Source organism: Perkinsus marinus, assembly GCF_000006405.1.
Source record: "Perkinsus marinus ATCC 50983 genomic scaffold scf_1104296966482, whole genome shotgun sequence".
NCBI lineage: Eukaryota > Perkinsozoa > Perkinsida > Perkinsidae > Perkinsus > Perkinsus marinus.
In genome coordinates this window covers 122805-134908 of record NW_003203876.1, presented here as the reverse complement: position 1 = coordinate 134908, position 12104 = coordinate 122805, and the positions used below count along the sequence as shown (strand labels likewise).

At 44.0% G+C, this 12104-nt stretch overlaps 1 protein-coding gene across 1 annotated transcript in view; it reads right to left on the bottom strand.

The window, feature by feature from the left end:
- Window positions 1–9332: 9332 nt before the first annotated feature.
- The window catches only part of Pmar_PMAR028302 (hypothetical protein), a gene marked incomplete at both ends in the record, with an annotated part of 3441 nt that continues 669 nt past the window's right edge, over window positions 9333–12104 (bottom strand). The window contains 10 exons of the mRNA XM_002769086.1: window positions 9333–9389; window positions 9442–9526; window positions 9828–9879; window positions 9925–10155; window positions 10198–10486; window positions 10533–10814; window positions 10871–10986; window positions 11099–11299; window positions 11346–11468; window positions 11527–11864. Of these exons, the coding sequence (XP_002769132.1) occupies window positions 9333–9389; window positions 9442–9526; window positions 9828–9879; window positions 9925–10155; window positions 10198–10486; window positions 10533–10814; window positions 10871–10986; window positions 11099–11299; window positions 11346–11468; window positions 11527–11864 (1774 nt within the window). The remainder of the gene's footprint in view (window positions 9390–9441; window positions 9527–9827; window positions 9880–9924; window positions 10156–10197; window positions 10487–10532; window positions 10815–10870; window positions 10987–11098; window positions 11300–11345; window positions 11469–11526; window positions 11865–12104) is intronic.

The following is a 12104-nucleotide window of genomic DNA, read 5'->3' as shown; positions in this document are numbered from 1 at the left end:
ATTATTTCGATGGAGTTCAATATGTTCCGACTAGAGTGATGAATACGTATCCGGGAGCTGATGAAAGAATGGGAAGATACATGATGCGGCCGGCTGAATACAATTATGCACCAAGCGGAGGGATGCGCTTGGAAGCACCGAGGCCTCCACCACCCGCGAGTTGGCAGGAAGGAGAGATATCTGCAGGTTATGGGTAAGAAGATACGGAATAGGTCCGGTTGGTGCCACTTTTAGTGACGAAAACTTGAGCGCTAGTGAAATTATTTAACGAGCAGTGCGATTTTCGACATTTTAGGGGGTTTCCACTAAAATAGATAATTGTATGCATTATGTTAGTATTAGATTAAATGTGAAACTCACATTCTATGTCGGTGAGAAAGTGTACTTCATGCGTTACGGGTGGAATTGTATTGGAGTTTCACCACCCTAGTGATATGAAAAATATATTTCACGACTATTGCATATCACCGCGAATATCGCCTCCTTCACAGAGTATTACGCCACTTCACGTGAAGCGGATGAAACTTCATAATAGTGTATGCATTATGTTAGTATAAGATTAAGCGTGAAACTCGCATTCTATATCGATGACATTTTCAGTCGGTGAGAGAGTGTACTATATGCATTACGGGTGAAACTCCATCATACTGCGGTTTTAACGATAGTGGGAGTTTATCGTCTACTTTTGCTCTGGAAATTGAGTGGAAGTTTGAAATCGTACGTGTGTGTTGTTGAAGATCAGAAGTGGGAGTTTTTCCCATAGTTAAAATCACTGTCCAGGATAGCAATAATTCGTTGGCTTACGTGAAATGGGTGGAATGAAAATTAATAAACAAATGTAAAATTTGTGAATACTACCTGTTGAATGGAGTTTCACTTTAGTGATATGAAAAACACATTTCACGACTACTGCACTACGCGAAAATCGCGTTATTCACCGAGTTTTACGCCACTTCACGTAAAACGGGTGAAACTCCAATGTATTTGTGGGGTGAAAATTAATAAACTGGTGTAGAATTTGTGAATATTACTCGTAGAATGTGTCTGTACTGGTGTGTAAACGATATACATATTTTCCATAAATGAGTTTGAATCAGTTCACTGAAAATTGCAAGATGGTTTCGCTAGGTACCAACCGGCGTATCAACCGACTCAGACAAGTCGTTATGTTATTGGCGCGGGTAGACAGGACCCCTATGAAATACAGAACCAACCTTCGGGGTGAGTGAAATCGATCACGTGATCGATTTGGATATCATGTGCTTTCAGATATACTCCTCACAGCTTTGCAGGCCATCAATTTCAGGGAAGCTATCCGTCTCGGCCCTATTATTGATAAAGAGAAGTTGTATTTTTCTGCCATCGAGTATGTCCGGTTGTGTTTGTGGAATTATGAAAATATGAAATTGTAATATTCTGTGAAGTTATGCAATGATCTTTTCTTGTAGTCGTAACTTGCAATCTTCATATATGAAACTATTGCATACCAGTAAAGCATGGCGAGGGTTTGATCCTTGGCACGGTATAGGAAAATATTCAGAAGTCGGCTGTGAAACTACTGACAGTCGTTCCCGAAGCGACATAAGCTACAGTAGTCTACTGTAGCTTATGTCGCTTCGGGAACTTCTGCTTTCGGGAAACAAAACATATATAGCAACAATTTTAGAGATTAGTTTGGAAGACTTATGTGGTGGTAAATGATGTGTTTGTGATTCCCTGAGACGCAGGTTGGGTATTCAAATAGGGAGAAATTCTTTCAAATGAGAAATAGAGACTTCGATGGTTCTCAGGACCCTTGTGTTGCTTTGAGTCTTCTGGACTATAACTTGAGTAATGTTTGAATCTGAGCTCGCACTCCTCATCCGATTATTGGGCTGGTGTATGATATGCATCATGTATCATGCCTAATGCACGATGTATGACACATCACGATCGACAGAGATCTTGTAGGACTACTTGAGGTAGTCTGCATGGATATGGACGGCGCTGCGGAACTACCCTCGAGGAGGTTCATCAGGATCAGGACCGTATTGCATCAATGTCATTGTTGTGAGAACACGAGACTTGGGAAGTTGAGAAGCATCGCTTCAAAATGATCAGGTAAGGTTAAGCTCCCCCGACAGTTGCTCATTCCTCTCGAACGGATGCGTAGCGTATGACAGGAGCTCCAATGCTGTGCTTGATTACCGAGCAGTGAGTCATGAAGGCAGCTGAGAGGAAGACCTAGATCGTTGTTACACATTGCCTATTCTCCTCTGGAGTATGAGCAGGCACTTTCGTGTGGACCTTCGTAAAGTTACCAACTTCATTCTATGAATACTGTATTACTTACGAGTGTGTGCTTTGATATGGAGAACAGACGTCTCTCACTACAAGCCCTTACAAATGATAACGCTCATTATAATGCGTTATTTCCGAATGATAACGATCGAACCGGGCTCTGCTCTTCAATCCTTATTATGAATGTTTCCATCGTGTTTGACACATCACTAGGTCCATGCGATTACTCCTCGTCTTGAGTTTCGAGTAGCCTGGAGATCGGGATGGTTGGTCATGCGATACAAAAATGGCTGCTGCAAGAAAATCAAAAGATTTCTGTGATTGTTAATCTCTGACATATGAATCTCAACTCACGTAAGAAGCGCCCCTTATTCCATTAGAACACGTGATGATTTTACTGCACGGAATTCTACAGTGAGTTTCGATGTCATCCCAGCAACCACAGCCCGAAGTTGGCGAGGTGATTAGTGCTGTTACTTCTAGGATGAAGATACGGGGACGATCGGATGAAGAAATATCGCATGTGAGTGGGTGAAAAACGCTAAAACTGTGGTGAGGCTTAGCAAATATCGTATACTCCTGCATAGTATTCATCCGTGGAGTATTATGATAACGTATATGATAAGTATATAATAACTCATACAATGGACTCTCACCCTAGTGATATGAAAAACACTAGTGAAAAACGTATCGCGTTTTTTACCGAGTTTTACGCAACTTCACGTAAAACGGGTAAAACTCCACTATAGTGTCAATGGAGTTCCGCCCTGGTGATATGAAGAAAACACTAGTGAGAAAAATACTTTACAATGCCACTTCACGTAGAGTGGGTGAGACTCGTTTCACCCGTTTAACGTGAAGTGGCGTAATACTCCGTGTAAAGTGTAAGACGCATATGTTTCCGCAACCGATAACACAATTGTTTCCCTCCAAGTGAATTGTTCACGCGTGTTTTCCATGTCACGGATGAAACTCCGCTGTATCCATTCTATCGAATAGTATTCGGTAAGGAACACTAGGAGATCTTCTCTTCCTTCTTGCGCAGCACGCCTTCGACCAGGCGAGTAATAGCTAGTATAGAGGTATAACTGCAGGCTCAGTCACTGCCTAAGCCCTGGTGAGAACCGGTAGACACTAGGTTTTGCTAGTTGAAACTAGGAGATCATACTACCATTTCCTAGTAGAAATCGAATGCCCTTTTCCCTTCAGATCGTCGATATCCTAGTCGCCAACGCTTTGTCGTCTCGGGAAGCACTGCTATCCTCGGATTATAGACTTTGGATATCTCTGGGCTTACCCGTTGGTTTGATGATGCAGGTGGGAATTACTTTGTTGATATTCGAGTCACGTGATCTGGTGATGGATTGTAACTCACCAAGTGTTTCCAATTCATTTCATATCGCGTGTTTGACAATATGTTATGCGACCTGATGTGAACCTGGTAAGACTTACCTAAAAAGAGTAGTTCATTGTCCTCCATATGCGGGATTACTCAACGGAGATTTGAACGATATGACAGTGAGAAATTATAGGAGGCGTTAGTGACTCTCGCGAACAACTTTACGTAATCGCAGATCTTCAATTTTATGATATGAATCTCTGTGTTGGTTATACGATTATATGAATATGGATCATCGGAGACAGGTTTTCCATCGTCTTAGGTGGAGAAGGATTTGAATAAGGGCGATAACGACGTTGTTCCTACTGTAGGTAACTAATGGTCTTGCCCGGAATAGAACCTGCGTCCTTTGCATTCATAATCAAAGTGTTTATCTATTAGGGTATTGGACCTGTGAGAGCTTCAAGTTCGGAAAAGGCTCCGAAATCGGAACCTTATAACACAAGTGGGAAGAAACAATTCGTTACTGTGGGAACACATAAGGAGGAAGTGATCGAATGGCAATCTGAGAACAACATCGCTCATCTACAAATTTTACAACGGTGAAATCGCCCAGGAAAAATTAGCATAATCGTTCCGGTCAGGACTGTTGAAACTTACGGAGGTACAAATGACGAAGACTCAAGACGAATAACTTGGCAATTTCTCGAGATGAAGCCTCGAGAACTCCCTCGCACTCTGGTGAGCTCTTCATAAGAATTACGCGGATATTTTTTCCCATCTTAGTTTTCGGCATCGGCAACATTCCCTCTGAATGGTGTAGAGAGGAGTTTTCGAGGTCCCTGGGTGACTCGGAAAAAAGATGCCCAACGAGCTTGCGCTAAATACGCCTTAGAGAACATTGAGACGCATTTACCATCGAACGATAGTAAGAGATAAAATAATTTTCAGCAGTCAGAAAGTTTCTTTCTCAGGGGAAAAGATGGAGAAGTCGATTCTTGCAAGCCGGGACAACCCAATAGGCGAGGCCAATACAAAATTGCAAAAATTTTTCGGAAAATCTCCCGGAAAATTTCACTGGCGGATCGAAACCATCGCAGTACGTTGTTATCATCTTCTCCCAAGAAATGGACTCACTGTCAGGGCGAGAGTCCGCTGATCTTCAGAGCGATTCTGTGCACTGACTGTCTAGATGGTCAACAGTTTATAGGAGTAGCAGCAGATGGGAAAGTGAGAAGAACAGTCCCGGGTTCAATTCCTGGCAGAGGCATTTATTTATTAGGAGGCGAAGTTTAATGCAGCTCGGCAGCTAATTTCCTTTCTTGAGAAACAGCAGCCTGCTGTGGAGAAAGAGAAACCTACGAGCGAAGTTGTGTTTTATGAAGACCCCGAAGGGGCTTATAAAAGTGAATAGAAATCATCACTCGTTCTCACCTTGCGTTGAGTATTCAATTCTCACAACAATTGGGATGATTACACAAAGGAGAAGTCCACGCAACGGATAAAGTAGGAGATCTTATTTCGAACTCACTAATTGGTTGCACTTTCAGGAAGAAGTTCCTACATCGACTCGCTCTTCGAATTGGCCCTAAGGTGAGTATGGGTAGTTGATAACATAGAAAATGTGTATTGGACCGACCGGCGGGTCCTCGAGCATTCGCGCGACCAACTTATGTATACGAAAAAAAACCCTCTTAAACGACTGCACTTGAGTCTGGTTTTTTGTCTGCAAAGTTAATCTGGAAAACGCACTATTGCATTGTGCATATGCACAGTATGGGATTTCGAAATCTCATTGTAGAACAAGAGAGAAAGCGTGTACATACAACGGCACGAAAGTTCTGTTCGAGTCCTGAATGGAAACGGAATGTGCGTAACTCTCTCGTGAGTACATCAGAAGATGATGATGATGACTTGAAGTTCATCATCATCATGTGCATTTGCAGGATGATCTATCTTGTCCAAATAGAGGCACTCATGTTGAACGGCAAAGTGTGCCGAGTTGCCGAGAGATGTACCCCGAGAAGGGTTCAGTCTTCCCTTGCCCAGCAGAAAAGAAACATAATAGCGATTGTCTGCTTTGAAAGATACGATGCGTGCACGCAGACGCTCCCTCCAGCCCATTTACAATGCGACTCGCACAACACGATACAACGACAAGAATACATCATGACAAACAACATTCATGTTTTAGCCTCTTGAAATACAGTGAGAAGCCTTCATACCAGGGTGCCCATGGTTTCAAGTGGTTGTAGAGGTAGTCGGCCTCTACTCCGCGGAGGTTGAGGGGCACTAGCCCTTATGGCTTCCTCATAGCTGAGCTCAGGAGCATCATATGACTCGAGCACTCATCGCTTACCTGGGCGGAGGATCCGTAATTCCGTCAACTTCTTCCGAGTTCCCAGTCATCCTATAGGAGCGAAGGTGGAAATATCGATGAATCATGAACACTGTACTTACTTGAATGTGGGAAAGTAACTGAAAAAAATGATAATCGACCAACACTACGGAGATTTTGGACTTACGGTTTCGGCCATCTGCTGGTTTGACGTGGTCCACCCCTAAGCAAAGAAAAAATAATACATCGTTATACTGCCTTGGGTCGTTCACCATTTATAAGCATCTATCTGCCGCATTACTCCTTCTTCCTCTGCTATTACGTGAATCATGAAATATGGTATGAAGAAAACGACATCGACTTTGCCGTCGACTCTGACATGTGTAGCAGTCGACAGTTTGTCATTCCACTCGAATTCCGGCCCCTCATTGATTGACCCGTCGGATAGGTCCAATCGAGTCACAGCGCCATTCTTGACGATAAAACCAAATTGTTCACGTCCAGGTTGATAGTAGTGTAGGATCTTGTCTTGGCTTATTTCGCGCATTCTTGATCGCTTCAACTTTTCTTTTTCATGCATCATATCTTGTATTTTCGGATTCCAGCCAAACAGCCTCCTTCTATCATCAACGATGATATAATTTTCTGCATTTCCTGCTTCTAACTCAGCTACAGGACACGTATCGGGTATAACAATATCTCTAACGTAGGTGAACGGGTCGTCAGGGGCGGCCCTGGGCTTTCGAGTTTCTGCGGGTGTCCTCTCTATGGTCACCAAATTAGAGAGAACCTCATCATTTGGATTATCGAGAGGCGCCCAGTTTAAGGTGAACATATAGTATAGAAAATGATTCTTATACCCCAAACTACAGATATCAGTGAAAGCTTCACGTAGTGTTGGACGACAATAGAGTGTCGGGTCCATCGACATGATATTGCCTCCACGAACCACCGATACCAACAGATAAGAAATGATCGGCTGAGTGAACCAGTGCATACAAGTAGACAAGAACTGCGAAATCTGGTACTGTTAAAAAAATCTCCCGGTTCCTATCGTAATTCAACAATAACGATCACAACAACAACAACATCATTAAATCCGCTTGGCTGGCCCTTGCTACTAGAAGGCGGTGATTCCTTCTTCGACGCATTGAGGCCTAGGACAGCGCTGCGCGTGGAAAAGCTGACTTGCGTCGTAACTGAAACAATACGAGTCATGACAAAGTAAAGCAGAACCAGACCTACGCAGGGCAGCATTCCTTGACTTTCCCACCGATTCTGGATAATGGGCTGAGCCTGAAGTATTCAAATGCCACGATATCGCTGTATGCGGATTAGGAAAGTACAGCTGAGCTTCAAGTATAACATACCCTCTGTTGCGAGAATTTGCGGTGATGATGAAAAATTGTCATATGAAAATTATGAGGAAATTTTGGGGAATTATTGTTGGTTTCTGTACACTTCTGCCCAAATTTATATGTAAATTTGTAAAATTAGTGAGGAAACTCCGGAGCTCAGCTGAGGAAAGCGAACATATATTCTTCCAGCACTGCGCTGGATACACGCAAGATATGATGCATGGTTGTTAAGCGTTCGCTGCTCACCCAGTCATTAAGTTCTCCAAGTACCTGGAAAACATCGATACACTAGTATGCTAGGAAGAGCTACTGACTTACAGTCGTATGGGAGGATCTTGGCTCAGCCCGTTCCTGATTTGAGATGCATTACATGAGTTACCGCAGAGACACTTACATGCGCAAAACAGTAGTTTCTTTCGTATTAGCATTGATAACGAGCATATAGTAGTGAAAGAAAACAGCATAGTGATCTTTATCAATGGGGATCTTGTACACACTATTCGTTTCCCTTGGTAATTCGCGATAGGGGCCAAAGCGAGTACCATTGAGATAAATTTGATATTTGTCTCCCTCCGAGAGAAGAACATCCATGCGAGGTATGTGGGAAAAGTAGTGGTAAACCGTACCCATGAGCAACTCGCGAATTTCCTTCCCGTTCAGCAATTGAATCCTTTCGAATCGTCCTCCGTAAAGATCGCGGTCCTTCACTCGGGAATCGCTCTCGATTTGAGCATACTCGAAGTTGTGCTGACAAATCGCTGGCGGCCCCCTTTCTCTACGAGCTTGATCATCAGCATAATACTCGGGCTTTAATTGTCGAACTTCTGTGAAGTCGTCCAATCTTTCCATCGTATTTGGTATAAGATTCAACTTGCACCCACGTGTCATAGACTCCGGTACTAAACCAGGAGTTTCACTAGGCGTTGCACTGTATTCGAAAGCGTATACCGGGACAGTATAACTTTCGACAATGCAAGTGTGGGAAACCTTATTGTATTGACAGAAAATCTCCAATTCAGAAACAGTGCTTGCCCGGGATGGTTTCGCGACTGTCGGGGTTGGCTCCTTTTTACCTCCGAGACGCAGGACTCGGGTTAGCGCTGCTATAGACATGGAGAAGTGAGGGGAGAATACACTCGACAAACACGTGAGCCGCCGAGAAAAGGCACAAATCCTGGTCGAAATCGACTATGATGTTGATGCTATTGGCGGCGATATCTGGGATAGTTATAGCAGCAGGATATGTGAAATAAGTTCTGGAGCGCGACAAGGAAATCGGCAGTCACACTGATTCGAGCGCATGACAATCGCGTTCGCCTAATAATCACTGGAAACTCGAAGGCGCGGATCTCGTTCCCTCGGCATCATGGCAACGAATAAGCAAATAGAGATTGTGACGATCTCGTGAGGGAATGGTATCAGACTTGGACGCAGCCACTCTGACAAGCACTCTGCCTTTCGAGCGTTCCTAAGAGGTCTCGTTGAAGGCTGATCGCCCCTATGATGTTTTGCATAGCGGGTGTGCGCCGCGCGTTGCCGCCGAGAATCAAATGGCCGTGAGAGAAAAACCGTTGCTAGAGATGAATGATTGAAGGCTTCTCCAAAACTGCAGAGGCATTCCCTCACTGCTTTGTGAACATAACTTTTCATAAGTAACGACGAAGTTGAGGTCAGCGGTAAAAGTGAATCCCATGACATTGATGCTGTAGTGAAACTGGTGGAATTATCGTGGATGTGTCTCGTCTGAACTCTGCTAAGCTCTTGATATATATGATGAGAGTGGAGATCCTATACCACAACTGGCCGAATGCCGCGTTCATTCCAAGAGGAGGCTGTCAGGCATTTAACAATTCATGTTCTCATCGTCATCACACGGAATATATGCTAATGTCCTTCCTGGCGTGTGGGCGTTGTTAGGATGATGTTAAATCGTGCATATAGATGATGTTTATATTAGAGAACGTTGTCGATTTGACAAGTAACGCAAACACCGCGCAGTGAAAACAACCGAGTGCCATTAGAGCTCAGAATTATGTGGTTCTGTTTCTTCCTGCACAATCGCCGCGCAAGCACTCTGAAAAACACGAGTCCTTAGAATTAGTGCGAATTTATGAACTTGAACTTACTCTTCGGCCTTCTCCGAGATCATTTCTCATGAAAGCGCATATCTTTGCCACACCCTCGGGAGCTTGTATTTGGTCGTAGGAAAATCTAAAGAGACTCAGCATTAGCCAGTAGTGATTTCCGAGCAGTGTGAAAAGATATGCATATGGTCAATTACACTTGTTGACAACAAGAAAGAGTATCCTGGAGGAATTTCTTGTGTACTCCTTGAGGCATGGAGTAGTGAGGAAACCAAACATACATTCCAACATTGATTACAAGTACAGTCAAAAGCTCTCATTCAGAACTACGGAGGAAATTCACTCAAATTGCAAGGAAAGCCGACAAGATTGTTCATGATACTATTTCGATTGAATAGATGTAGTATTATTTTCAAGCTGTTGCTCACCTGAGTTCTGTGGCAACCTTCATATCTTCTATATCACCAGAGTCCAAAAGACCTGACATTGATATATACCTCCAACGCGGAGCCTCCGAGGGCTTACTGAGTTTATTGTAATTTTTATCAGCCCACCATAGAGTGTATGCTGTGGCCTCTTCCTCGACTTCAGTTTCCCGTGGAGCTCTACTGAGGACGACCTCGCCTGTGAACTGACCACCGAGAAAAGTCGTGTTGTTGACTGAAAGACTTTCGGGGGAGGTCCCTGGGAAGTGCCGATCTTTGATTGGCCAGATACCGCACAAGCTGATCAGCTCCCCTTTGCTAGGATGCTGACCTGAATATTATATTTCCGTCACGCGCCACGAAATTAGCTCACCTTGAGTGTTATCATGTTCACTGAAGGCTAGAATACTTTGAGCTCCTTTCTCTATAGCGATGGAGTTTTCGATATGATATTTTTGAATGTCGGCACCATTAGCACGCACGCGCGCGATTAAACTTTTATCGCCAGCAAGGCGCTCACAAGTCGCTGTGCTCTTTCCCCAATAGAGATTATAGAAATCCACAGAGGGAGAAGACGAAGAATCTTTAGCGTGCGCAAAAGATATCTCCACATCGCCTCCTAACTGGCCAACCTCTGGGGAAATATCTTGGAGGTCGACCGCCTAAGATACAAACCAGGTTCACTTGTATGCCAAATTTCTCCCTCACTGTTGGTGCGTGCATGGGTATTGCCAAATCTAATAGAGGGATGGTATCGTACTCTCCTCGTTCTTCAGCTTCACCAAAAGCCAAATTTGCCGCTATTGCAATTATTTTGCTGGCATTTTCAGGAATGGGCGTCGACTCTGGTAACTTCCCGAATAGTTGCGTCCCGAGGTTTTTGGGGTTTCCTATTTTCAGTACGGGCTCGCCGGAGAGCTTCTGATTGTTCATGTTGAGAAAATATATTGAGAAAAATTCGGCATCACCGAAAGTGGCGGTGGAGTTGACCTGATTCGAAAAATATCTTAGGTCCAAGCGAGTAAGATACAAAACAGGTTGGGTACCTCCACGATTCCGCTGGCATACCCTTGTGTAGGATCTACGTCCGTGAAGTTGATACCGGAGACCTCTTCTTGTGGCTTGCCAAAACATCTCCCATCTGGTCCAGTAAGCATTTTACCTGCCGATGAAATGTCTCTACCAGGAATGGAACTTCGGATACTTAGGTTAATAAACACGTGCCCTAACCGCGCCACTAATTCGATACGATGAAATAATACTTATCTTCTCACCTTCACAGTCGTCAGCGCAGCTCTTAACACATTTATCTTCCCCTAGGCAATAAGCCTTTTTCACACTACGGCATGTGACGACACTATTTTTAGGAGTCGGCAAAGCTTTAAGACTCTCCTCATGAATTTCAGCATAGTCCATCCAGTAGTGCATGTTATTCACTTTCTTTTCTTTCGACACTAACAGTCGTGGCCATTTACCTGACCACATCCGAATCTTTGAAAGTCAACCTCAAGATTCACATACTTCTCCGATTCGCTTTCACGAGAGTTGCTGAGAGTTTCCCCACCGAAGCCATCGCCCATTTGCTCGCCGTCGGATCAACCTCGTCGAAAAAACTCAGTTTCAGTATATATTCGTGTTTTTTGCCTGAGAATCTTGAGGTCCCCAACGTAAGATACGAAACAGGTCCACTTCTAGACCTTACCAGAATGTTCTCCTATTGCTTTCACTTCGATTTTACTCCTTGTTATATTAACTTGCGGATCTTTAATATCGAGCGCTCCCGGCGCGTTCCATCTCCTCGTAAATTTAACATTGACGAACACCGCGGTATCATTCTGAGCCCACTGGAACGCCGGAGCGACCCTCTGTGGCTTAAAGTAATTCTGGTCGAGACTCCTGACCAACTCCTCCCCTCGAGTTTTGATCTCTCGTACGGCCTTCCGCACAGGTGGCCCAAAATAATCAACTCGCTTCCCACCGCTTCCTCTTGATTGCTGTTGTTCGTGGTCCAATTTAATAGCGGCTAAGGCAGCATCCCACCTGAACAATCGAGCTGAGTTATGCGAATAGTGTTTTGAAAAATAGTACATCCTACAATGGGGAACAGTTCTCGAACGCTAGTTACTACAAGCAGTATTAGACAACTGTACCGTATAATGTTTGATACGATTCGATTGGACAGTACTAGCTCAATTCGAGTCCATTAAGCTTGAGCTTCTAATAGACCCCCATATATCATAAATCTCGACTTGTCAAACGAGCACAGCGAATGGTGATAGC